Raw genomic sequence first — 24,618 nt, 5'->3', positions numbered from 1 at the left:
CTGATTTGCATAACATAAATGTCTAATGGTGGCGATCATGGCTTGGCAGAGCGGCAGGCGGCCGGAGGGAGGGCGGGAGGCGCGGGGCGAGCGGCGGGGCGCGCCGCCGGCGCCCGGGAGGATGGTGTCCCAGCTGAGCGCCCTGCAACGGGAGCTCCTGGGCGCCCTGCTCAGCTCCGGAGCCACCAAGGAAGGGTTGATCCGTGCCCTGGAGGACATGGTGCCAGCCGCCGGCTTCGGCGTCAAGCTGGAGAGCCTGCCGCTCTCCCCCGGCGGGCCGCCCGACGGCAAGGCCGCCTTCCCCACACTGGCCAACGGGCACAGCAAGGGCAAGCTCTCCGGTGACGAGGGCTCGGAGGACGGCGACGACTTCGACACGCCTCAGATCCTCCGCGAGCTGCAGGCGCTCAACACGGAGGAGGCCGTGGAGCAGCGGGCCGAGGTGGAGAGGATGATCAGGTACCGGCGGGGACCGGGACGGGACCGGGAGGGCGGACGGGGCGCACCCCGCAGCGCGCCGGGGTCGGTCTGCAGGCGCTCGGTTCGACGGCCCCGGCACCAAGCGCCCTGCCCAGTGGCGGGTCCCGGTGCTCCCTGCGCGTCCCGGGGTTAGTCCCGGTGGCGGGTCCCGGTGCGCCCTGGCCCGCGGTCCCGGCGGTGGCGGGGAGCCGGGCGGGCCGGGAGAGGGGCCGGGGCACGGCGCACCGGAGCCCGCCGGCCCCGTCCTCCCGCCCCGTCGGGTGCTGCCAGCCCGTCCGTCGCGGCGGAGCCGCGGGTGCCGGGGCCGTGAAGGCTCGGATCGGCCGCCGGCTCCGTCCCTCCGCCCGCCCTCCGCGCCGGGAGATAAAACATAAACTGCAGCACGTGGAGCCCGGGGTGTTATTAATTTATTTCTATAAATCATCAACAGAAAGATACACACGGGGCCGCGATTAGGGCGAGCGGAGCAGCGGGTTATTCATTGCCGAGGTTGTAAAGCGGCCGGGGAGGAGGGGAAAGGAGGAAACCCCTAAAGGCGGCGGGCTGGGCTCCTGCCCGTCCCGGGGATGCGGCTCCAGGACCGAGCCGAGCCGAGCCGGTCCCGTCCGTGCCGCGCCGCCGGGAGCGGGGCCGCCGTCGGGGCGCGGCGGAGCATCCCCGGGCTCAGCGGGCAGCGCCTGCCCCGCGCCTGTCGGGGCGCGGACGGCACCGGCTCCCCTCCGTACCCCAGGGCCGGGGCGGGAGCAGCCGCTGCCGCTTCTCCCGCAGCCGGGGGCGCTGGGGCGATCGTGGCTCCCCTGACAGTGCACCCGGGGCTGGTGTAAGCAGGTGGGGAGCCCCTCGGGGCTGTCCCTGCGTGCGGCAGGGACACCTCTGTGCTCCCCATAATCTGGCGGTGCAGTTTTTGTACCTGTCTCGGTGCCCCAGCAGCACACTGAGCACAGCACTGATCCTGCCTGCCAGACTCAGCCTCTCTGTGCGTGCCTGTACCCTCTGCCAGCCCTCAGAGCTGGGGGTCAGCCCCAGTTCCTGCCCCACTAACAGCCTTGGTGCTTTGGCAGCAGCGTGCCAGAGCCTGGCAGGAGACAGGGACGCTGCCATGGTAGGTGCGGTGTGCTCCAGGCCTGCCCCGGTACCAGCAGGGCAGATGATGCCTTTTGGGGACAGGGCTGGGCAGCGGCACCCATGCCTGCCAAGGGGCTCTGCTGGGACACATGGGGTGCTGAAGAGGCCCAATGCAAAGGAGAAATCATTGCAGGCCTTTTGGGCTGCGTTCTCACCCCTCCTGCATAGCACTGAGCCCTGCACCTCTGGGTTCTCCTGCTCCCCCTCTTGCTGGCTGCCTCCGTCCCCGGGGGTCTGCAGGGTGGTGATGGGGGTGCAGAGAAGGCTCTGCCCAGGATGGCTGCGCTCCCACAGGTGTTTCTGTGCAAAGTTTGCCTTTGGTGCAAACAAGAGCAGGCACATGTCCCTGAGGAGCCTTTGCAAAGAGCTCGTGTTTGCTCTAAGAGAGGCCTTTGTACTTGGAGAGGGAGCCAGGTAGGGGACTCAGGAACCATTTATTGCAGCCGTGCACGGGGTCTAAACCCCTTCTGCTCCTGCTCCGGCATCGGTGTCCTGACCCCAGGGCCAGCTCAGTCTTGGGCTGTTCCCACATCCCTGGGGGTGCTCAGCCCTGCAGCTCTTTTTGGGACTGCGGGGCGGGCTTGGCTGCCCACCCGCAGCGAGGTCGCAGGCAGGAGTTGCCTATTGTGGTGCCATGATCCCAAGCAGTTTGTCCAGGCCACGGCCCCACGGCAATCAGCGTGTTCCCTTGGGCCCATTCATGGCGCCTAAAGGGCTTCAGCTGGCATGGGTAGGAGAGGAGAGAGTGCCGCACCGCGGGCAGGCTGGCCCCGGCACCGGCACGGTGGTTTCTCCCAAAGCCTGGCTCCGGGGCAAGATACCCCGTGGCTACCCCGCTGCCCCATCCCACCCGCTGGGACTCACCCAGAACCCACTCGGGCAAATAATATATACCAGGAGCACCCAGATCCCATGGGCCTGGGGCCCCCGGATGGCCACCCACCCTCGGGGACCCGGCCGGAGATGCCCCAAAGCCTCAGCGAAACGTGTTGGGAGCGGCGGGCACAGCACACCTCCCTGCGCCGATTCCCTGTGTGCACAGGGAGATGCAGATTAGATAGATCATTTCTGTAGGGAGCCAGGTTTATAATCCATCTGTATAAATTCTTGGCATATTTCTCTGAGGATGTGGAGTGTATTTACCTGTTTTCAAGGCTGACGAAGGGGGTGAGAGGGTCTGAGAACCCCTGGGGAGAGGGAAGGGCTTTGCCCCCTCCCTGCGTGTGAGGCTGGGGTGGGAAATGCCTCTTTCTTGGTCTGTGCTGGTGGATGGGCTTCGCTGGGGTTAATTTTCTGCAAGAAAAAAAACACCTTTCCCTGATTTCAGTGGAGAAGGGCCGTGGAGCCAGGGCTATAAACTGGTTTTCCAGTATTACAAAGCACCCCTGGGTTGGGTTGGGGTTGTTTTTTTTTTTTTTTGCGTGTAAAGTCCTGGTGAAGATTGGACAATTAATGGGTTTTTTAATTTCAGTGACAGAACCTAAAAAAATGGGCTTGTGTTGAATCAAAAGGTTTTCCTCTCTGGCTTTTTAGGTTAACCAAAAAAGAAAAAAAAAAAAAAGGGCCAAACAAACACTCAAACGTTTCATATTGGGTCAAGTCCAACCATTTTGTTCATGTTTGGTTTCAGGTTGTTTAACCCTTTTGAATACAGTCAAGTTGATTTGTAAAGAAAAATTACTGCTTAGAAATGAAGTGCTGAATAATTGTTTTGAAAGTGTAAGTGTGAAAGACGCTGGAAATATCAAGGTGAAGCCTTTCTTAAAATAATAAAATGGAGGGAAACTCAAGGACTTTTTTCCTAATTCTCACATTTTTTCCAGCCAAAATGCTGCCAAATTTTATTTAAATACAGAAACCACGTCTGTAACCACTTGTTTGACATTTTAAAAGTGTGCTCTGTTGCACTGGCTCACGATTTAACTCTGGGAAAACTATGCCCTTGGCTTAGTTGTGAACCAAACTGCTATTAGAAATGATAATGAGCTCTGTTCCATTAACTTATTATTAATCAGGAATTAGTAGGATCAGTTAGGTGACATGAACCACCGGCGACAGAAGTCCGCGCGAGCCCCTCGGCTTGGGCACGGTGAGAGGCACGGTGGCCGGCGGGCTTTGCCTTGCTTCGCTGGGAAGGAGTGCGCGGAGGAGAGCTGCGGTGGAAGAACATTTTCTTTACGTCCTTCTTGTTGGCTCTCACCTTCTCCTGGGGCAGCGCGAAGACCCGAGAGCCCCAAAACCCTGTGTGCCATGGCCATCCCTGCCGAGTCCTGGTGCCGACCGGCAGCAAGCGCCCATCAGAGAAGTGCCCCCGCCTGCGGTTGGCACCCACGTTTGCTGCGGGGGCTGCTGAGCCGACGGCCCGGCCGCACAGTGCCATGCATTTTGGGGACAGGAGCAGGCTTTTCTGTTTGTACCGTACTTAACCCAGTCTGGGGTCTGGGCTGTTGGGAAAACTGGAGTCAGTGTGTCGGCGTGCCCGTGCATATATACAGCTCTGCAGTGCCGTGCAACCATCGCCATATAGAGGACACCATGTATACGGTGGGGTTTCCCTGCCCGGAGGATGTACGATTGGGCACAGGGACAAAGTCTCTGGGAAGGCTCCGTGCCTTCCTTCCAGGGGTCTGACAAAGCCCCCGCCGCCGTCAGCAGGCTGGCCCTGGTCAGGTACGTTTGCTTTGGATCCAATCAGCTTTGTTTTCATGCCATATCCAGGACAAAAAGTAAGAAAAGAAATCTACTTGCTCGTTGTTTTTTTATTCCTTGACAAGTTGAAGGATCCAAAATAAGTAATGAATTGGGAATGCAGTCGGATGGTTATTCCAAGCGCAGCATTAGAGTATCGCATTATTTGAGTGCATGACTGTGACCAGGTTCAGGCTCCACACCAATTTTTCAGCATTAAAGCACGTCCTTTTAGTCCAGCGTCCTCCTGTAGTGCAGAGTAAATCCAGGGGTCTTGAATACAGCGTTGGCCTGTTCCTCTGCTCTCGCGGTGTGCTTTCGTTAGAGCTAAAGAATGCAGACAGCATCTTGGTTTTTGGCCCTAATTTTGTTTGTTCCCTAGATTGGTGTCAGCTGCCCCAAGGACACCGAGGTAACGCAGATTTAGGAAAGAGTAATTTTACATCTGGATCTTGCAGGACCCAAATTCAAGTGTTTAAAAATGTTCAACAATGGCTTAAAATTATTGGGGGGGGGGTTGGTTTTGGTTTTCCATTTGGGGACTCGCCTGGGTTTGTGTGCCCGGTTTGACCTTCTGCGTCCCAGCCTTTTGCGTGTGGCCCACGTGTACGCTTTGCTGTTGTGGGAGGGTGGAAATAGAGTCTCTTTCAAATGAATATTGAGATTTTTAAGTAATTACCTCTGCGGGAATGGAAGGGAGAAGAAAAAGCAGCAAGTGTGGCGGGTGGTGTTCGGGGGCCGTGCTGGGGTCCCCGCCAGCCAGCGGCAGCCCCGGAGGCACGGGGCACGGTGTGAGTACCGCACCCAGGAGCGGGGGCAGGAGAAGCACCCCAGCACCTCCAAGTTACAGGTTTCTCTTTCTTCAGAGAAATATCCATATGGGCTTCCCGTATCCATACGGATGTGTGTGTTTGTGTATCCCATTGAATATGCATATATTCAAAGGGAGAAACTGTGGTGAACATAAACTAGCAGCAGTTAATGGATGGGCTGAATTTTTCCTTGAAGGATCTGGAGGTACTTTACCAGCATTAATGAGACCTCAGCATGTCCCATCAGGACACTGGGATCCTCTTTACTTCTCCTTCTCTGGGTGAACAGCCTTGTGGGCATCCCTGGGGTGGCCGTGGCACCCCACAAGCCCCTGTCCCACCAGCCCCCACCTCCCTGGGGCAGGATGGAGCTGTTTTGGGGGCTGGGATGGCAGTCAGTGAAGGACATACACTGAAGGGATCTTGTGTCCTTCTGCAACAGGTTTCATAATATTAATAATAATAATGGGTTTCTGTTGTGGGAAGAAGCAAATACTGGGCACATTTCCCCTGCCAGGAAAGATTAACCCTTCGTTTCCCTCCCCTGCCCAGCGAGGATCCGTGGAGGGCGGCGAAGATGATCAAGGGGTACATGCAGCAGCACAACATCCCACAGCGGGAGGTGGTGGATGTCACCGGCCTCAACCAGTCGCACCTCTCCCAGCACCTCAACAAGGGCACCCCCATGAAGACACAGAAAAGAGCCGCCCTCTACACGTGGTACGTCCGCAAGCAGCGGGAGATCCTTCGGCGTAAGTACCCGCGCCAGCGCTCCCCCTTCGGGGCTGGCAGGGGGGAGAGGGGGTCCCTACATCCCGGTCCTGCCTGCGGATACCCGGCACGTCTGGAGCCGAGCGAGGAGCAGCCTCCTGCCCTCTTCCCTGGCCGAGCCCTCGCCAGTGCCCGCCAGCACCCGCCAGCGCCCGCTGTTCCCTGTGCCCACTGTGGCTGCCCTGGGATCATCCCTGGCTTTGCCCCTGGACCTGGGCTGCCTAGCATCTTCCCTAAAATATTTTTAAAAGTAAAATTAATTTAAGGCACAGGAAAACTGGGCAAGAGCCCCTCTTGGTCACAGTAACACTGTGCGAGTTCCTCCAAGCCCAACCACACAGCTGAGTTTCTGTATATTTGTATTTGTTAGAGGTGGGAAAGCAATTAATAATTACACAGAATTAGACGCCTTTTCCACCTCTGCCCCCTTTTCCTCTCTGTTTCTTGAGACTGCTCGTTTTCTGCAACTACTTGCAAAAAAACTAGAGAGAGAGAAAAGAAAAAACTGTAAATTGCTCCTATCTGTAGCATGGTGTCAGGCAGTTGTGCTATTTAAAATGCAGATGTTTTTGACCATGTACACAGACTATTGCTTTTGTGCACCTTTCCCACCGGCCCCTGCTCCCAGGTTGGTCCCATATTGCTCGAAGCAGCTCTGTTTTCAGCTGAGGTGTGGGTTCGGGCACTGGCACCCCCTTAAAAGGGCTTGCCTCCCTCCTTCTAAAGGATGCAATATCCAGTGGATGGGAAGTACAGAAAAGGGTTTAGCACCAAATACCATTGCTTTGAAAACACACCTTGAGATGTTAGAGCAAACAGAGCCTGCTCCAGCCTTGCCCTGCATTTCCCCCCTCATCACAGGGGAAAAGCCATTATAAAAAGAGGGAGAATTCCCCTGCAAAACTGAGAATAATAAAACCCTCCCATTAATCTCCCTTTACTGCCGCAGTGACAAGCGCTGGGTCTGAGGCAGGCCGCCGGGGAAGGTCACCTCTGGTGCCTGCCTGCCCCGGGCACGGGGCTGGCGTCCCGCTGTGCTGGGACGGGAGTGGGAGCGGAGGGGAGCTCTGGGCGAGCAGAGAGAGGCACCCTTTTGGGGGGCTTTGCAGTTTTCTGCCTGGCTCCTAGCTTGCAAAAATCCTCCCGAAACAAGTGCACGCTGGCAGAGACCCAGTCCATGAATATGCATGCTCTGAGCATGCCTCCCCATTAAACGCCTGTCCTGGAGGGATGGTAATAACTCCCCCACCAGAGTGCAAGGCTGGCCCCTTCCCTGGGGTGGGTGGCAGGGCGCACCCAGCTTGCTCCAAAGCATTCCGGGGCCATGGGCTTGGGGTGCTGTGGGAGGGGACACAGGGGGGCCACCTCTGCGCGGGATGGTGACTCTGAGCAGCGGCTATAGGCCAGCTCACGTCTGCTCCTTTCTCTTTCAGAGTTCAACCAAACAGTCCAGGGTTGTGGAAATATGACAGACAAAAGCAGTCAGGATCAGCTGCTGTTTCTCTTTCCAGAGTTCAATCAGCAGAACCAGGGGGCTGCCCAGCTCGACGACACCTGCTCTGAAACCCCCAGCAAGAAGATGCGTCGCAATCGGTTCAAGTGGGGGCCGGCCTCCCAGCAAATCTTGTACCAAGCCTACGACCGCCAAAAGAACCCCAGCAAGGAGGAGCGCGAGGCTCTGGTGGAGGAGTGCAACAGGTAAAGGCTGCCCTGTGCTGCCCACAGCTTCCTCGCCAGCCTTGCAGCCTTTTTAACAAAAACCAGACGCGATGCCGGGTTCCCGGCTCGCAGCCCCGGCCGCTGGCTCATGGCACAGCTTTGCTTTGCTGCCTGGCCTCTTTTTGCCTTGTTTTCCCCATTTGGGTGACGCCTGGGGCTGAGTGAGGTCCATGCTGGGGCAAGGATGGTACGGGGATGCTGCAGGGATGCCGCAGCATTACAGTGACATCAGAGGGAAGGGGGATGGCTTTTATGGCAAGGATGCAGTTGGAAAGAGCAGGTGGGCTTGTAGGAACAGCTTAGATGCCCTCAAATTCACGTGTCCTCCCTAGGCCCCCTCCCCAGCAATGCTGGTGGAGGCCCCCCCCAGCAGCACCCGTGTTCCAACATGTCCCCTTGCACGCACAGGGCTGAGTGTCTGCAGCGAGGGGTGTCTCCCTCCAAGGCTCACGGGCTCGGCTCCAACCTGGTGACGGAGGTCCGCGTCTACAACTGGTTCGCCAACCGGCGGAAGGAGGAGGCTTTCCGCCAGAAGCTGGCCATGGACGCCTACAGCTCGGGCCAGCCCCCACACAGCATGAACCTGCTGCTGTCCCATGGTTCCCCCCACCACAACCAGCCCAGTGCCTCACCTCCCAGCAAAATGCCAGGTAAGCCCTTGACGAGGGTGCTCGGGCAGCGGCGTTAGATCAGTTGCAGCGATGGCTCCTGTTTCTGCCTGGGAAAGGGATGCCAAGCCCTCGGGGCCATGATGGGTAGCCTCGAGAGAAAGATGGTCACCCTGGTCCCTGCCACAACTTTGAGGGGCAGTGGTGGTGCGGAGAGCAGCAAGCTCTGTTGCTGCAGTGTTATGGTCGGGCAAACCACATGGTGGGGGATGGATTTCCATCCTGCCAAGGATAAATCAGCGTTTGCTTGGTTGGCTTAATTCACCAGAGTCCCCAGGCAGGGGAAAGCTCTGCCCAGCAGGGCGGGAAGGCAGGCTGCTCTGTGCCTGACGTATCAATGCTGGGGCTTGGGATGTAGCCCACTGGTGAGCACTGGTTTGGGGGGGGGGCAGAGTGTGTGCACAGGCGATGCTGCAAAGCCTGTAGGAAGACGTGGCAGTGTGTCCTGGCATCGCTGCAGGGCTGGAGCTGGCCCAGGCTAGGTGCGTGGTACTGCACCGTCCCCATGCCAGAACAGAGGGAGGTGGATGAAGAAAGCTGCCAGGGTGTGCAGGGCTCACCCCAACCTCCACCTCTCCACTCCACAGTCTGGCCCTGTTGTGGACAGTGAAGAGCCGGCTGGGGAGAGCAGACCTGTTGAAAACTCCCTGGGGATTTAAGCAGGAGATAACACTGCCGGGGAGGGGGCTGCACGCTTGGGGAGGCTAATCAGGGCGGCGCGGCATGGGGCGAGAGGCATTGTTGGGAGAACAATCCCCATTGTCCCCCTACCTGCCCTCTGCAGCCAACGCGCCAGCCCCCGGCAGGCAGGAGTGGGTGATCGGCGCCGGGGCGTCAGCGCAGGGGCTGCACCCCAACTGCCCCATGTCCCCCCTCAGCCATGGCACTGGTACCAGTACAGCCCATACAGGGAGGCTAAAACCAGCCGCCTCTTGGAAGTAACCCTGCCTGCCTTGTTACACACACCCAGCTCGTTACAAAGGGAAATTAAAAGAAACCCGTGTGGTGGAGAGTCCCTGCGGGAATGGCAAGGTGCCTGGGGAGAGGAGGCTGAGAGCTGGGGATGGTGCCAGTTCATGGCTGGACACCAGTCCTTGGGCATTAGCAAGCGAGGATGGCCTCCAAAGTGGTACCTGGGGGACGCACTAGCCCCAGATGAGCGCCCGGCATCCGACCCAGCTCCCAGCTGTGGAGGGATAGGCAGCACCCGACCCACTCCCGGGTACTGCTCTCCCTGTAGGGCCGGCCAGCGGTGACCAAAATGTGACCCTGCCCCAGGAATGCCCCGCACAATGGCGGGGACAGGGAGGACGTTTGCCCTCCTGTCACCGGCTGATTGCTTACAAGGTGCCCTACAAGCACATTGTCAGCAAAATCAGCTGTTTTCAGTGTCGGGTCGGCGGGCTTTACAATACCCCACCAGCATGCAGCCCCACGTTGTCATGGCGTTGTCCCCCCGCCCCGTGCATGCTTAATTGACAATTAAGCCTGGGCTTTGAACGAACCCCGCTGCCTTTGATGTGTCCCGGTCCTGCTAGCGTGCATGCAGGCACCCCGCGAGAGCCTTTGTTTCCTTCTATTAGGGGACAGCAATTACTGTAACCGTGGGCATTTATCTTGGGGCTGGAGGGCTGTTAAGCCCCAACCTTTATTTTCCTGTCGGAGCAGTGGCCAGCAGGAGCCGGCCGCGGCTATAGGGCTGATGACAGCCCATTTGGAGGGGCTTTTGAGCAGGGCAGGAGTGATGGCTGCCATGGCGGCAAAGGGCCCCTCCAGAGGGGTCAGGAGGGCTTGGCCACGGGAATTTGCTGGTGGCCAGTGCTCGTATCCATCTGCCTTGCTGAGGAGGAAGAGATGGGCACGGCAAGGGCCACTGTGGGGATTTAGGGCTATTTTGGGGGTGATGGGCAGGGATGGAGTGCAGCCATGACTGCTTTGGGTCACTTGGACCAAGCTGGGTCCAGCAGGCTTGCAGCTCCCAAAACATCACTGGGTCCATGGCTGCTTAAACACCTTCCAAGAGTTGTTTGAGGACCTGCTGCCTCAGTGGGGTGAGGGGTAGTGCTGGCGGGGCTGGCCCCGCTGCCTGGCTGACCCCATCCAGGGCTGGCCGTGCTGGGATTTGAACTGCCCTTGCACCGCGTACGGCGACGTCTGGAGCACTCAATGCCTTAACAGCTTAATGATGGCGCTGGGATGCTGCCCGCGTCCTACCCCCTTGCGGCCCCGTCCCCCTGTGACATCCCCCAGCAGGAAACGATGGGGCTGGCAGCATGGGGCAGCTGCAAAATCACTCCCATGCCCGCAGACAAAGAGGGATCGCCTGCTCCTCAGGACGTCAATGGGGTCTTGCGAAAGGGCGTAATGATGGCCGGGCCGGGATAAGAGCTGTAAAAGTCAAACATCCTCCTGGCCTCTACTTGGTGACCCATCTGTCAAGCCTCAAGCCATAGTTTTTAACTATTTGGAGGTAAATACTTAAAGCCTATCTATCTCAGAGGCTTCTCTCAGACTCTGGACTTTTCCCTTCCTATGGGGTATTATCAGTGATCTTGGTTCCCTGTTTGATTTGAAGGTCACTAGGGGCTTTATCTCGGTGCCATGCGCCGTAGACTCTGGCTTATGCCATTTTTATCTTCAAGAGCCCTGAAGACAATCAGCGCATTGATGAGATTAGGTGACGCACTACCTCACTCGCCAGCCGCCCCCCGCCTCCTGCCCTGCATACAAAGGGATGGCCGGCGCCTGTCAGACCTCGCAAAGCCCTGTCCCCACGGCCGGGGGTCGCAGCATCGCTTCCAGCCCATCCCAGCGGGTTCTGCACTGAAAGGTGGTCGGGGCATGCCTCCATCCATCCATCCATCCATCCATCCATCCATCCATCCATCCATCCATCCATCAGTACCTGCTCTGCAAATATTAGAGTAGCAGAGCAATATCAGAGCAATCATGTATACAGACATATATGTGTGTGTGTGTATATATGAATGTGGTTTTATATATATATTTAGATACCTCTAGAGTTGTAGATAACGAACATAAAAATAACTCAGTACCACCCCTGAGATTCTTCCTAAACCCAAAGGGCAATTTAAGTGTTTTAACCTTTTCTTAAAGAAGAGCCCATTGATAAACCCTCTGTCCAGAGGTACTTCGGTCTATATCTGGATCCTATACGTTGCTCCTTGGAGTATGTGCTGGTTCTGATTGTGGACCCGGTGCCAGCGGTTGTAATCTTTTACTGTTGGGCGCATTGTGGGGCTCTGTGGGTACAGTGCGCTGTTAGGAGCTTTTCCCGGTTTTATGGGGGGTAATTAGAACTTTATGACAGCAGCGAAATGGGAGGGTCCAGTCCCCATAAACAGGTTTATAATGGATATAAACTATGCACCTCTGTAACTTTGCAAGATTAACACTTTAGGGACAATTTGAGTGGCAGCCCAAAAATCAGAGCTGCCCTTGGTGCTGCGGGGACCTGCATTTGAGGGGTGAAAATGTCCTGTCACCAACCCGGCTGCTTCCATGATGTCAATAGGTGCAGCATCGCTGAGTCCGGTGTGACACCAAAAATTACACAGTGCCTTTCTTGCCCTGCTGCCGGGCTCCTGGCGCGCACCAGCGGTTGCATCCCTGCGGGTTGGGCAGAGCCAGGGCTGAATCCCTGCCGCCGCCTGAGTCATTGGTCACCAGGTGCGTAGTGCGGCCAGGTCCATTTTGGGGTTGGGCATCACTGGTGATTTGCAGGATGTTTGCGAAGCTCTGGGCAAAAATGCAGCCTGGTGCCGGGGCGAGCGGCGGGCGCTGCTGCCGGAGGAGTTTGAGGTGTGCCGTGCGGCGGCAGGAGCTCGTCATTTGAAAGTACAGTGAGTTTTTTTAAAAAAAGTACAATTTAATCATATCAATATGACTTAAAGCAGAGGAGAACCACGCTGCTTCGTTACTTTTGCCTGCCAAAGACACAAGACTGGTGTGTACCTAGAGAACGGCGCAAGCCTGCCATGAAAACAGCAAAGTTATCGATTGCTGCCCTAATCACACCCCATTGCTCTCTCCTCCCCAAAAGCCGGGTTGGGGGAATGGGTCTGGCACTCCTGAGAAGCTGGGGGTGCCAGGGCTGGCTGCAGGAAGCCGTGGGCACATGGGACCCCCGCCAGCCAGGCTGTGCCCTGGGGGCCACGGGGTCTGAGGGCTGTCCTGCTGTCCGTCCCCGTTGGCTGAAACACAGGGTTAAGGCTCCAGGAGCCTGACCCCGCGGCTTGTCTGGAAACCTGGGAAAGCAGTAAAACATTTCACGGGCAGTGCAGCTCGGGGGCCGCACAATAGCTGGGTCCCATAAACAGACTTTTATATTATGGCAGTGGCTTCAGTAAAAAAAGCCTTAAAGAGGGCAGGGTCTGTGGCCAGGCCCATTCCCAGTGATCCCTGTCCAGGCTCCTCTCTCCGACGGCTGCAGGGAGAGGCTGAGGAGGAACAAATCTCTTTGAAAGGGGGCTACTTCCAGCTGCGGAGGCACAGGAGAGTGGCAGGAGAACAGTCATGTCGGGCTTCAGTGGCTCCTGCTCATAAACCCTGGACCACAGAGCCCCCAGCTCGCTCTGGGGGGAAACCTTCATGTCCTGGTGCAAACCGCTGGAGCCGTCCCCATGCACTCACCCGGGCCAGCAGGATCCCATGGCGGGTCCCACGGTGGGGGTGAGTGGTTGTGCTGCCGGGGGACGGCTGGCTCACGGGGCTTGGGACCCCCTCCCATGGCAGAGCGTGCCAAGGAGGGTTTGCCAGGGAGCTGGCAGCGGGGGAAGCCTGGGCACGAGTTACCTGCCCTGCGGCAGCGTGCTGCATCCCGGCACCTTGCAAAATGGGGTTCTGTTGCTGTAACAGATAGAGCCCAAAGGCAAGAAAAGGGGGGCTGGCAAGGTGGCTGGGGAGGATTAGTGTGCACTTGGAGGCAAGCTGGGAAAAAGCCTGAAGGTGGCTATTGTCCAGGTAGATGCTTTAGGCTGGGCTCTCTGTGTTCGCTGGGGGGCTTGGAAGAAAGGTACCTGCCATCATTGGGGAGCTCTGTTTATTATGGCAGTGACAATAGCAGCAATGCCTTGTGCTAGTTTCCAATATTAATTATCTAATCTGCCCAAATCCAACCCAACTCTGAGCGCATACAAATAACAATAGTATCTGTCCCATTCTAGGAATGGGAAAAATCCAAGCCAGGATAGTTGGTGGTTTCCTAAAGGGCTGCAAGGTAGCTGTGGCTGAAGAGCTTTTACCCTGCCCAGCAAGCGTTTTGTGGGCAGAGTCAGGTGCCCACGGGCTTTGGGGATGCAGGACCCCCTCACCAGCACAGCTCCTCCCTCCGTGGGAGCAGGGTCCTTGGTGGGGCCAGATGGTGGCACCGCTGCCATCATCCCCAGAGCCCGACCTCGCGCTCCTCAGGAGAGTTAATCTTCATCAAGACTCAGAGTCTTCAGTGGTTTTATCTAGAGACCCAAAATCTCGGTCACCAGACTATCTGAAAATCTAAGCATTGGTTATTGTTTCTCAAACAATGAAAGTCTTGTCCTTGGGATTGCAGGGAAAAGTTTGAAAATCAGGTTTTAACATCTTACATGTTTTTAAAGACAACTTTATAACTCCAGGTGTCTTGGCTTATGAGCTACAAGCATCCTCAGTTGGGTGTAGCCTGATTTTGGAGATTAAAATGTTTTCTGGTTTGGTTTTTTTTTTTTCTTACTGAAAGCTTCACCAAACCCAAAAGAGATTGAAGATTGAGCAGAAACTCTGATTTTCTTTCCAATAGGAGTCTGTGCTCCTCGTCTATCTTTAAGATCATGCTCAGAAGAAAGGGCTTTATTTTATCTCCCCTCCTATTGTTTAACCAGCGCTGCAGGATCTCAGACCGGCAGCGGCTGAAGCACACTCTGCACGAGGCCGGGACCGCGGGGAAGAATGTGTGTGACAGTGCCCCGGTTGAGTAATGTTTACCCTGTTCACGTCAGGGACGTCCACTCGGACCGGCAAATATCCACCTGCTAGAGGACATTCTTTTATTATCAGGGATAAAAGGGGTTTGCTGGGAAATGATCAGGAACCAGACATTGCGGGGAGATTCCTATCTGTGGGACATGTTTAACCAGCTGATGGGGAAAATTCGGAGGTGATTAAAGAGTGACTTTGCCATGGTTTTGGTGGAGGGTGCGGGTAGCTGCCTGCGCTTTGGCAGATGCTTTTGGAGCTCATGGAAAGCCTCTGGACTCCAGTTATCATTTCTTTCCATTTCCTTGATTCAGAGATTTTTAGAGTAGCCCTTAGAGCATCCTTTGCCAAGCCAGCCTGCACCAGCTCTTCCCCTTGGGCACCTGGGAGAAGGACATCCCGAAATCCCAGGAGGAAGATCCTTTACCTGGGCAGGTTTTGTAGCTTGGGGTGTCCATGCTGTGCTGGGCAGCCACCGGCATCCTCCGCAGGCTGAACGTCTCCAGCTGCTGATCTTTTTGGGTAGCCATCCCCAATGCCCCTGCGCAGTGGCCGGTGGTCACAACCGGTCAATGCTCTTGGTGGCCTCACTTGCAAGGGTGAGCTTTGCTGCCGTGGTTTTCTTTCCCAGGAGAGCTGTGGGCGGTCTGTCCGTCCACTGCTTCAATCCCAGAGCAGTTCAGTGAACCTGGCTGCGAGCACGGTGCCGGACTCCCCGTAATAAATGGTTTTTCACCGTAGTCATCAAGGCAGCCTTGTAAAAGACGCTTTTGTTTCCTGTGGGTTTTCCTCAGTTAATTATTTGTGATCTGTAGATGCCTTTCCATGACACATGGCTGATCATATGGTTATCAGTGCGGGGTGTTTTAGCCAAATTAAATATATTTATATAGAAGACCTGTGCTAAAGCCAGATTTCTCTCCTCGTCAGTGGTGGGCTGCGGTCCGATTTGGAGGTTTGCATGTGTCTGGTCCCCCTGTCTTCCTGCAGTAATCTGTTAATCATACACGTCTCGAGAGGGAGTTGAGAGGGAAATTGGATGCAGAAGGGCCTGAGAAAAAAGTGAGAGCCATCACTGTTTAGAGCTGGGCAGCACTGGGCTGGACAGGGCTGCGAGGAGCCGGGTGAGCCTTGCAAAGAGCTGGAGGATGCAGAGTTGCTCCCCGCAGCTCAGGGCCCTCAGGCCACTTTCCGAGAGCCATGGGGACATCGCAGGAATTTGCACGATGGGTGCAAACTGCAAATTAAAGCACAAGGGATGCAGATGGGTGCAGATGCATGTCCAGGCTGTTGGCCAGGGTTGGGTTCCCATGGGAGCAGCTCTTTCCCCCCACACCATTGGGGCCCACAGGCAGCGTGTGCCCTGCATCCCCATTGGGCGCTCAGCATCTCCATCCATAAACTTCTTGCTAAAATTTCAGAAGATGGAGTTGGGGAGAAGCTGGGAAGTGGCACTCGAGGAAAGGGCATGTTGTCTGGTGCTGTCCTTCCTGTTTATTGTTCAAGGGTGTCATTTAGGAGCTTGCGTGTCTGTTTGCATCCTCGTGCTGTGCACGCCGAGGGAGCTGAGGAGGGACGGGGGGGTTTCTCCTTTGCAGGGCCAACTTCAGAGGGGGTTGGCATGGCCAGGGCACCCTTGCCCAGGTGCCTGTGGGCGATGCCAACGCCTGGCTGTGTTTTGCAGGGGTCCGGTACAGCCAGGCGGCAAGCGGCGAGGCAGCATCCTCCGGGGCCATCAGCCACCACGGTGGCGGTGCCATGGTCACCACCAGCCAGGCGGTCCTGCAGCAGGTCTCCCCGGTCAGCTTGGACCCAGGCCACGGTTTGCTCTCGCCCGACGGTAAAATGGTGAGTACACCTGGCCTATTGTGGCGGCGGCACTGATAAGATAAGAGGGCCCAGCGGGCAAAGCAAACACGCTTTCCCCGGGTTTCACACGCGGCCCGCGTTGAACAATGGGGCATTGTGGGGCTGGGGCTGCGGTGCGGGCGCGCGACCGTCCCCACCACCCGCCTCAAAGGCGGCGCTCAGCCCCCGTGCTCCCCGGCGGGCAACGGCATGTTTTCTGAGCGCAGCCCATAAATCTGACAGAGCCTCGCTCGGGTTTTTATTGATTGCATGCCTTGCAGATTGAATGCACGCTGGGTGGATCTCTGTTTGTTTTCTCCTGCCAATGACATGGGTATTGATAAAATGTTCATTCATTATTTTTTCCCTAAGCACTCCCAAGTTTGGAGTTTGGCTGGGGAAGCGCTTTCCTTGCAAGCAGGGACCTTCTTGTGCCAGGGCATCACACAGGCCATCTAACCTGCTAGTGCCAGCTCCAGCCCCAGAGCTCCTGCCGCTCCCCATCCCCTTCCCCATGTGCTCGGGGCTCTGCTGTCAGGGCTCCACTGGGCAGAGCTGCAATTGCCAGCGGTGGCAGGCAGCAGAGTTGGGACATTGGCATCCCTGCCGGGTGCCTGATGCCTCCCCATGCTGGGTGCACAACCGCTGCCAAAAAGTCGTTGTAAGTGCAGGGCTGGGCTGGGTTTCAAATGCCCAGGTCCTCAGGCTGCTCCTTTCTGTGGGTGCCTGGCTGGCGCAAAGCCCTTTGGAGGGAGTGCATGAAGGAGCAGGGCGAGGAGGGGGCGCAGGGTGGCAGGGCAGGACGCGATGGGATGGGAGAGCACAGCCCTTCCCTGGAGCAGGCTGCTGGAGGTTTGCGTGCGGCTGCTGCTCTTCCGGGAGGTGTTTTTTTCTGCTGAAAGCGAAAGTCAAACATGGCACTGGGCGGCAGGCCGAGCCCGCTCTTCCCCGGTTTTCACTTCCATTTTCGGAGGGTTGGCTCTCCTGGGCCACTGAGTTGGTCTCCTTGCAAAGCTGGGTGACTGCAGAGGGGCTTGGCATCCCCTCCCCCAGCTATGGCACTCTTTGATTTTGCCTTTCCTTCTGCTGCTCTCTGGCTCTGGCTCACAAGGGTCTCTGTGCAGCCCCTCGGGCTCAGATACTGACCCTGCAAAGCTAAGCATCCCCCACCAAGCAGGGGGGATATTGCAGAGCAAAACCCCGGCCCTCTCAGCACGCTCCTTCTGCCCCGAACACACCCGTCTCTCCCCAGGGGTGTGTTGAACCTTATTACACTGAGCCTTGAAGTCATAAAATGAGTCAGGAATAAAGGCAGCAGCAGGAGTCACCGAGTGCCTGGGGCAGGGGTTCATGAGGATGAAGTGATGTGGAGCTCGGTGGCAGAGGCTGCCCGCTCCCCCCTGCCAGCTCCTTTTGCAGGGGCCATGCCTGAGGGGTGGGTTTGCAGGAGCACAGGCAGGGACCCTCGGATGGGGCAGAGAGCTCACAGCAGCCCAGCAGCACAGGAGAAGGCCGCATGGAAGTGCAGAGGATTAACTTGGGAAAAGCAACTTGTTGAAGTGCAGTAGGCACTGGCATGTGGCAGCAAAAGCCCTGCTGAGTTATCCCGGCTGCACGGACACCGCGCAGCGCTGTCACGGACCGCTCAGGTCCTCAGCAGCATGCAGCTCTGCCAGCTTATCTCTGATCTTTAAGCTGGGCTAGCTAGTGCTTGCAAGTGATTTAATAAAAATGTGCTGTAGGCTGTGGTTTCTAGTAAGTAAACATGTGCCTTTAATACCCCACATGTAACCAAAAGCTGCCAAGGAAGTTGCTGCATCTGAAGGCAATTGATTTTTTCAGGGAGGAGCATTACTGAGGCTGCAGAAAGCCTTGGTGGTTTGTTCTTTCATGCTCCAGAGTTGCACTAGTCATGGTAGTGCCAGGGTGGGTGTCCCCCGAGGGTCCAGTGTCTGGAGGGTCTTTTCCAGTCATGCAATCTCCAGAGGTGATTTTGGGTGCAGTGCTTTGGGTGTAAACCCCCTATGAAAGGAGCCCAGGCCTCAGGCGAGTGGCATGTGCTTGCCGTGAGCTGTTTGACTTGTGCAGCCGAGTGTGGTGTAACCTGGCCTTGAAGAGACTTTGAAAGTGGAAAATACCGGATCAGGAAATGTGAGTCACTCCCAGGCTTTGGAATTTATTGATGGATTTGTTTCAATTGCGGCAGGGCCATCTCCAACTCACATGTGCAAAATAAACAAGGTGCTCGGACTGGTGTCCAGAAACGTCACACGAAGAGCCGCAAGGATGGCTCTGAATCTGGCTCGAGGTTGCTCAGTGCAAGAGGTCTAACAAGAGGGATTAGGAGAATGTGCAGCAGTTAAAGAAATAAGGCACCTAGCGCCCTGTTTGTCCTGGGGACCAGCTCCTGTCCTCTCGACACACTCCAAGTGCCTTTGTGTGTCTGATTGCTAAACACTGACCTGAAATCCTGGGAACTGGCTCTGGCTGAGGGCACCCAGCCTATCTCCCCAGTGTCCTGCCCATCTGCAAAAGTGGTGAATAAGGTCATCACCATGAGTCCCTTTTTATCTGTCTTTTTTTACTTCCCAAGTTTATTTTTCCCACTTTCCTTTACAGCCATGACAGTTAGAACTTAATGGGTGTTAAAAGTCCTCAGCTGTCCCTGACAGCAGGAGCTTGGACTTGGGGGACAAAATGGCAAAGGCTTGGGATGTGCCATGTCCTGGTGCTGTGCTCCGGTGGAGCTGGAAGCCAGTGCCAGTGAAGTCCTGCGCTGCTGCTGCTTTGCTATTTATTAACATGAGGTTCAGGCATCCCAGCTGGGGTCTGCAGCCCCGAGGCGGTGGGAGCTGTGTGCACTGAACTGAAGGTGCCCCAGCAAGGCTGCAGCCTGCTTGCCTCTCAGGAGGGGGCTTTGCTGATCCCCCCGCTGCAATCTCCCTGCTGAAGCAGGCAGGCGGCAGGGGAGGGGGCTGGGAGCAGCCCCCTTGGCTGTGCCTCTGACGTTGGCTGTCCTACCTTGCTCCTTGGCAGATCTCCGTTTCGGGGGGCGGGCTGCCGCCGGTGAGCACCCTGACCAACATCCACAGCTTGTCCCACCACAACCCGCAGCAGTCCCAGAACCTCATCATGACGCCGCTCTCAGGAGTCATGGCCATCGCACAGAGTAAGCGCGTGCCCCAAGCTCGCCTCCCTGCCCCGCATGGTCACCCTGGCTCCTGTAACGGGGAGGGGGATCCCCTGCCCACTCATGCTGGCACTAATGTCCCCGTTCTTCTGCTCTCTCCCTCCTCCCAGGTCTGAACACCTCGCAGGCGCAGAGTGTACCTGTTATCAACAGCGTTGCCGGCAGCTTGGCAGCTCTACAGCCAGTCCAGTTCTCCCAGCAGCTCCACAGCCCGCACCAGCAGCCGCTGATGCAGCAGTCACCCAGCCATATGACGCAGCAGCCTTTTATGGCCACCGTGACTCAGCTGCAGAACTCGCACAGTAAGGGTCTGGGCAGTAGATGTGAAGGGAAGAGCCTGGAAAATTAGTTCAGATAGAAAATAAGCTTGTGCTCTCTTCCTGCTCTCCCCTGCCCAAGCTTGCACCCCCGGCTGCTGCCTCTCCCCCGCGGGTACCAGCCGGTGCGGGGTTGCAAGTGGGATGCAGGGCGATGCGGTGTAGCCACATCCTGCCTCACCCTCTCCTTCCTCTCTGCCATCCGCTGTGCTACACCTCCTGTACTGCTCCACTGCTGCCTGACAGGTGGGATGCAGCCCCCAGCGGTGTTTCGTACAAACTTTATTTTTCCTTCTGTGTTCTTACTGCTAACACACATGCTTTGCCAAAGGAGGTGGCCGGGTCTATTGCAATCCCTGCAAAGCAAATGCTTCCCCGCTATGTCCCGAAGGGATCTAGCTTCACCTCTTGGCCTCATCCATCATCCCAGCTCCATCCCTGCTCTAGCCCCGGGCTCTGCAGAGCTACTGATGTCTGGTCCAGCCACAGCCCTTCAGTCCCCACTCATTTCCCTGGACAAGCCGGTAGCTGAGAAAGTGGTGGCTTGGGGGCAGGTGGTGGTTTCCTTCCGTGGCTTGTTTTGTTGCATTTGGGTCTCCATGATGCTCATTCACCCCCAGCACCCCTGCTACCTGCTGTACCGCAGCATTTGGCTGCTCTGCCCCGGTGCGAGGGCTGTGGGCGGCTTTTCTGTGACAGCTGCTTGTCTCCCTCCTCTCTGCAGTGTATGCACACAAACAGGAGCCTCCCCAGTATTCCCACACCTCCCGCTTCCCCTCAGCGATGGTGGTGACGGATACCAGCAGCATCAGCACGCTGACCAATATGTCTTCCAGTAAGCAGGTAATGGCCAGGCAGACATGTCCGAGGGTGCACAGGGGTGGGTGTGGGAGGTGGAGTGCGGCTGTTCCTCCCCTGGAGATGGGGCTGGAGGAGGGTGTAGCAGAGAGCCCGTCCCGGTGCCTGTGCTGCACCCGCATGGGCAGCTGAGGACAAGCCTCAGGGTGCTGAGAACCCCAGCCCAGCCCCTTCACAGGAACCAAAATACCTGCTTGCATACGGCAAGCATGATGGGGATTTGGGTGACGGTCCGGCTGTGCTGGGTGAGGACTTGTCTAATGCCTGGTGGTACCTGCCAGGCCATGCTCATCCCTGGGACAACTTAATCGGAGTGGGAGCATACTACTGGGGTTCAAATTGGGCTAAGGTCAGGACCAAGCACATTCTGTTGCCTTTGTGTCCATGCCAAATCAACCCTGGCTGGAGTTGAGTGGAGGAGCCAGGCTCCGATGTGCCCCAACTTCTCCCAGCCCTTAAACCTTTATCATCTGCCCAGTGCCGGCACAGGTGTAAGGCAGGACTTATCCTGGTTCAAATCAGGTGTGCGAGGCCTTACTCAGACAATAGTCCCTTTCTAAAAGCCAGCTCTGGGGACTGTGGGAAATATGTGGCCCTTATTGATTGCTAGATAAATAAGAGAGAGCCTTGAACTTGCATTCAGATAAACTTTCTTACCGAAGTTTGACAGGGAAAGGAAAAAAATGTCTGCAATGACCACAGAGTAAATACAGTGTGGGATTGCTGTGAGACCCCCCCTGTAGATGCCTGGTGGAGGGCAAAGGAAGGGGCTGGGGCTGCAAACGGTAGAAGTCAGGAAAGGGGCTGCCCGGGAGGGTTGGGATGCTTGGGAAGGGGTGATGGACACCACCGCCCCCAGCTTGGGTCGGACTCTTGTGCTTTGTAGTGCTCGGGGTGACCATTTATCTGTGCCCGCACATCTCGGTCCGGGAGGCGGTCAAGCACGGCCGCGCTCCTCGGGAGCACCATTTCCTCCGCGCGGCTTTATCAGCCCATCTGGTGTGCGCTCAGCCCGAACTCCCCCTGATTAATTGTGCTCTCCTGCCACGGGATGCCTTTGATGCTGGGCTGGCCGAAAGGAGCCTTGGGCACACAGGAAATGTCCCTGGCAGAGAGATAGCGCCCGGTCATCCCCGCTGCCCGGCCGGGCGCTGCGATCAGCCTACCCTGACACAGCGCTGCCCGGGGTGGTGGGGGCTCCCTCGGTTTTCTCCCTCCATCACACTTTTGCACTTTTATTGAATCAGGAGAAGGTCTCGCTCCTCAGGAGGGGGAGATGGGGCTGGGCCCTCGTGGCTGCTTCTGCAGGCAGTGCAAAATGCCAAAGGGGCGCACACCCACCCTGTTATTCCCCCATATGTGACACACAAGTATGGGCTCATCCTGCAAGTGTCAGGGTCAGGATCTGGCCCCTGTCCCCCCCCACAGAGCTGGAGTGGGCACAGGGGTCGTGTCCCTCCCCAGTGCAGCCTCCCAGCCCCTGGGGCCTCTTTCCCTACCAACCCTTCAACATTCAAGTTAAAGCTGCAAAAATGTATCCCTGAACATTGATTTTTCCCTCCAGTGGTTGCCCCTTTTGTTAGCAAAGGGCAAATTAAGTGCTACAGAGGTGGCACAGGGGACCTGTAAATGGCTCAAATGCCTAAACATTTTTGCACAACCCACATGAAACCCCAAGCTCAGGGAGCTGCGCTGCTGGACCTCACCAACTCCCTCTTTGCAAGGGGACAGGCATCCTCATGCAAAGCAAAACCTCTGTCGTTCCCCAGTGTCTCTTCTGCACCCCGCAGACCCCACTCCAGACCCTGCAAACCCGCTCTGTGGGAGCACCTGGCTGCTCCTGGTACTGCCGGTGGGGATGGAGGCTGGAGAGACTTCCCCAGTCCCCCCCAGCTCTCCTCTCACAGCCCAGTGCTGTGGATCGCTTATCAGATGTTGTTTAGACCTGGAAGGGGCAAATACCTCCCGGTTCCTTTGACAACGCTTGAGGCTGAGCCACCATTTTTATTACGTTAGCAAACACCTGATAGCCATGGCCTGTCCCTAATGACATGTCACGGGAGGCTCCTGGCGTCTCCTTATCTCCACGTTACGATGTTTGCTGTGCGCTCCAGCCCACAAGGTCACCCGCAGCTCCTGGCCCTCCACCCCACTGGTGACTGGGGGACCCTGGGTGGGGGACCCACCCTGAGGGATGGAGAAGGGGCCTCTGTGGTGGGACTGATGCCACATTGGGGGCTGCTTAGCTCCTTCCCTGGAGGCGACAGCAATGCTGGGGGACAGCGATGAGCTTGGTCCCCAGCCTCACTCCCACCCAAGCGCAAGCTCCTCATGCCTGGCTGCTCTTGGCAGCGCTGCTGAGCTGCCTGGCACAATCTGTGCAACAGCCTGGGCACAAACAGGCCCTTTTTTATTACTATTATTTTTGGGAGGGGGTGGCAATATCTGGCTCAGAAAGTATTTTCCCACTGCCTCCCCCTCAGGGGTGCTGGGGAGGGCTCCGGGCTAAGCAGAGCTTGTGCAGTACCACCAAAGAGCTGGGGTGGTGCAGGAGGTGATGCCTCCAAATGTTTTGCAATACCGCCTGAGAGCCCCCGCGGTGCTCCCTTCACCTCCTGCCTGCCTGCCAGTCACTGTGCTGCTCTCTCCTTCCCCAGTGTCCCCTGCAAGCCTGGTGATGCTCCACACCTCGCTGCTTTTGCACATAGCAACGGGATCTTATTTTCCACAACATCCCGCCGGTGACCCGCGTGCTGAGCCCAGGGAGTCACCAGAGCGAAGCCCAGCGCTGCAGCGAGGAACCCGTCAACTCAAAACGGAGCTGGAGGCTCGAGACTCCCCGTCGCCCTTCTGTGCCCTGCCGGGGACAAGCTTGGATTTGCGGGGTGCCCACCCGGGACTGAGCCTCTTCTTCCCTCCACGCAGTATTTCCAAGACTTGTCTTGGGGATTTTTTTCTTAAGTATTTGCCTTCCAAGAGGCTGTTGGCTCTCCTGAGGAACTAGGAACAAGCTGTACTGGGGACTGGCAGAAAGGGAAGATGGATAATATTTAAGTTATACTCCTCCACCTGATGGACTGAGAGGGACTTGGGTCTGTTACTTGGTGTTTGGAAGGAGGAATTGCGTGTGCCGTTGAACTGAGCCAATTAAACTGTAAATATAGGTACAGTCCACTCCACCCTCACCCTTCCCTGCTCCTATACATAGAGATTTATATAAAAGAGGTAAATTTTGTCCAATGGATGTAAACTACTGTAATCAAGTGCAATTCCCCCATCTGTATATATTGTTCCCAAACCTCTTCTCTTTCTTCTTTTTTTTTTTTTTTTTTTTGGTAAAGGTCAGAGCTGAGCATGGTTTTGGTTTTGTATTTGTCCATTTAAATGAGTTAATTCACAAGGAAAGAGCTGGGCCTATGCAAGGACGCCGATCTAGCAGCACTGGTCTCTGCTCTGCGAGAGGACAGGCACGTGTGTGTCCTCTGCACGGTGACATCCCCCGTGAGGGAAGGGCACAGGAGGAGGTTAGCGGAGCCCTGGCAGGACCTGGATGGTCTGTACAGGGACAACTGCCACTATGGAGATCTCGAGGGACTCTTCTGCTTTTGGGGACTCTGAGATGGACTGTTGTGGGGTGGGGAAGCCTCAGCAGCCCGGTCAACACATCCAGACCGCTGGGAAGCGTTTGGCGTCGGCAGTTTTCAGGTGAGCCTGTAGCAATTGCTGCTACAGAGGTGAATGAGGCTGCAAGAAATTCTGGTGGGATCTTCCTCAAGTGGAGTTCAAAGACTGTCTCCCTTTTCTCCCCTCCTTGGGGCGTTGAAGGGACTGGGTACCCGGTTATTGTCTTGTCTCCTGCCCAGTAAATGGCCAGCATAGGTGGCTTATTTTCTGCCGTTAGCAGGTTCATGCTGAGCCTGTTGGCTCCACCCTTATCAATAACCATGGTGCTCTCGTCCTTGTGGTGTCATCTCCGAGCTGCAGCTCGATGGACGGGCGCTGGGCTGTGACATGAACACACTGGTCCATAGTCCCTGCCGGCTGCCTGCCTTGTCTCACCTGGCAGCAGCTCTTGCAGGAAAAGCTTTGCAGCAAGATCTCCAGCTTGTGCATGAGCCCACCTCTGCGGTGAGGGCACATCCCAGCTGGGTACCCACTGAGTACGCTGGGCT

General features: G+C 56.6%; 1 protein-coding gene across 2 annotated transcripts; it reads left to right on the top strand.

Moving 5' to 3' along the window:
• Positions 1 to 9: 9 nt before the first annotated feature.
• Positions 10 to 23,798, top strand: HNF1B (HNF1 homeobox B). Of its 2 annotated transcripts, none has more exons than XM_075112934.1 (9): positions 10 to 459; positions 5,658 to 5,857; positions 7,310 to 7,574; positions 8,004 to 8,245; positions 15,918 to 16,081; positions 19,118 to 19,250; positions 19,382 to 19,573; positions 20,313 to 20,431; positions 23,104 to 23,798. In XM_075112934.1, the coding sequence occupies exons 1-9, from the start codon at positions 26 to 28 to the stop codon at positions 23,122 to 23,124; spliced, it is 1,770 nt and encodes a 589-aa protein (XP_074969035.1). In that variant the 5' UTR covers positions 10 to 25; the 3' UTR covers positions 23,125 to 23,798. The 2 variants fall into 2 exon arrangements, with proteins under 2 accessions (XP_074969035.1, XP_074969036.1); XM_075112935.1 differs by having other exon boundaries at positions 11 to 459; positions 7,388 to 7,574.
• The last annotated feature ends 820 nt before the right edge of the window (positions 23,799 to 24,618 follow it).

Source organism: Phalacrocorax aristotelis, chromosome 18 (genome assembly GCF_949628215.1).
Source record: "Phalacrocorax aristotelis chromosome 18, bGulAri2.1, whole genome shotgun sequence".
Classification (NCBI taxonomy): domain Eukaryota; kingdom Metazoa; phylum Chordata; class Aves; order Suliformes; family Phalacrocoracidae; genus Phalacrocorax; species Phalacrocorax aristotelis.
Note: the sequence above shows the minus strand (reverse complement) of the source record. Positions and strands in the feature narration are given on the sequence as shown.

Coding starts and splice junctions, on each gene's coding strand:
- HNF1B (XM_075112934.1), top strand. CDS start 26: ATGGTGGCGATCATGGCTTGGCAGAGCGGCAGGCGGCCGGAGGGAGGG. Junction 7,575..8,003: donor CTGGTGGAGGAGTGCAACAG/GTAAAGGCTGCC, acceptor TTGCACGCACAG/GGCTGAGTGTCTGCAGCGAG. Junction 19,574..20,312: donor TCAGCTGCAGAACTCGCACA/GTAAGGGTCTGG, acceptor TCCTCTCTGCAG/TGTATGCACACAAACAGGAG.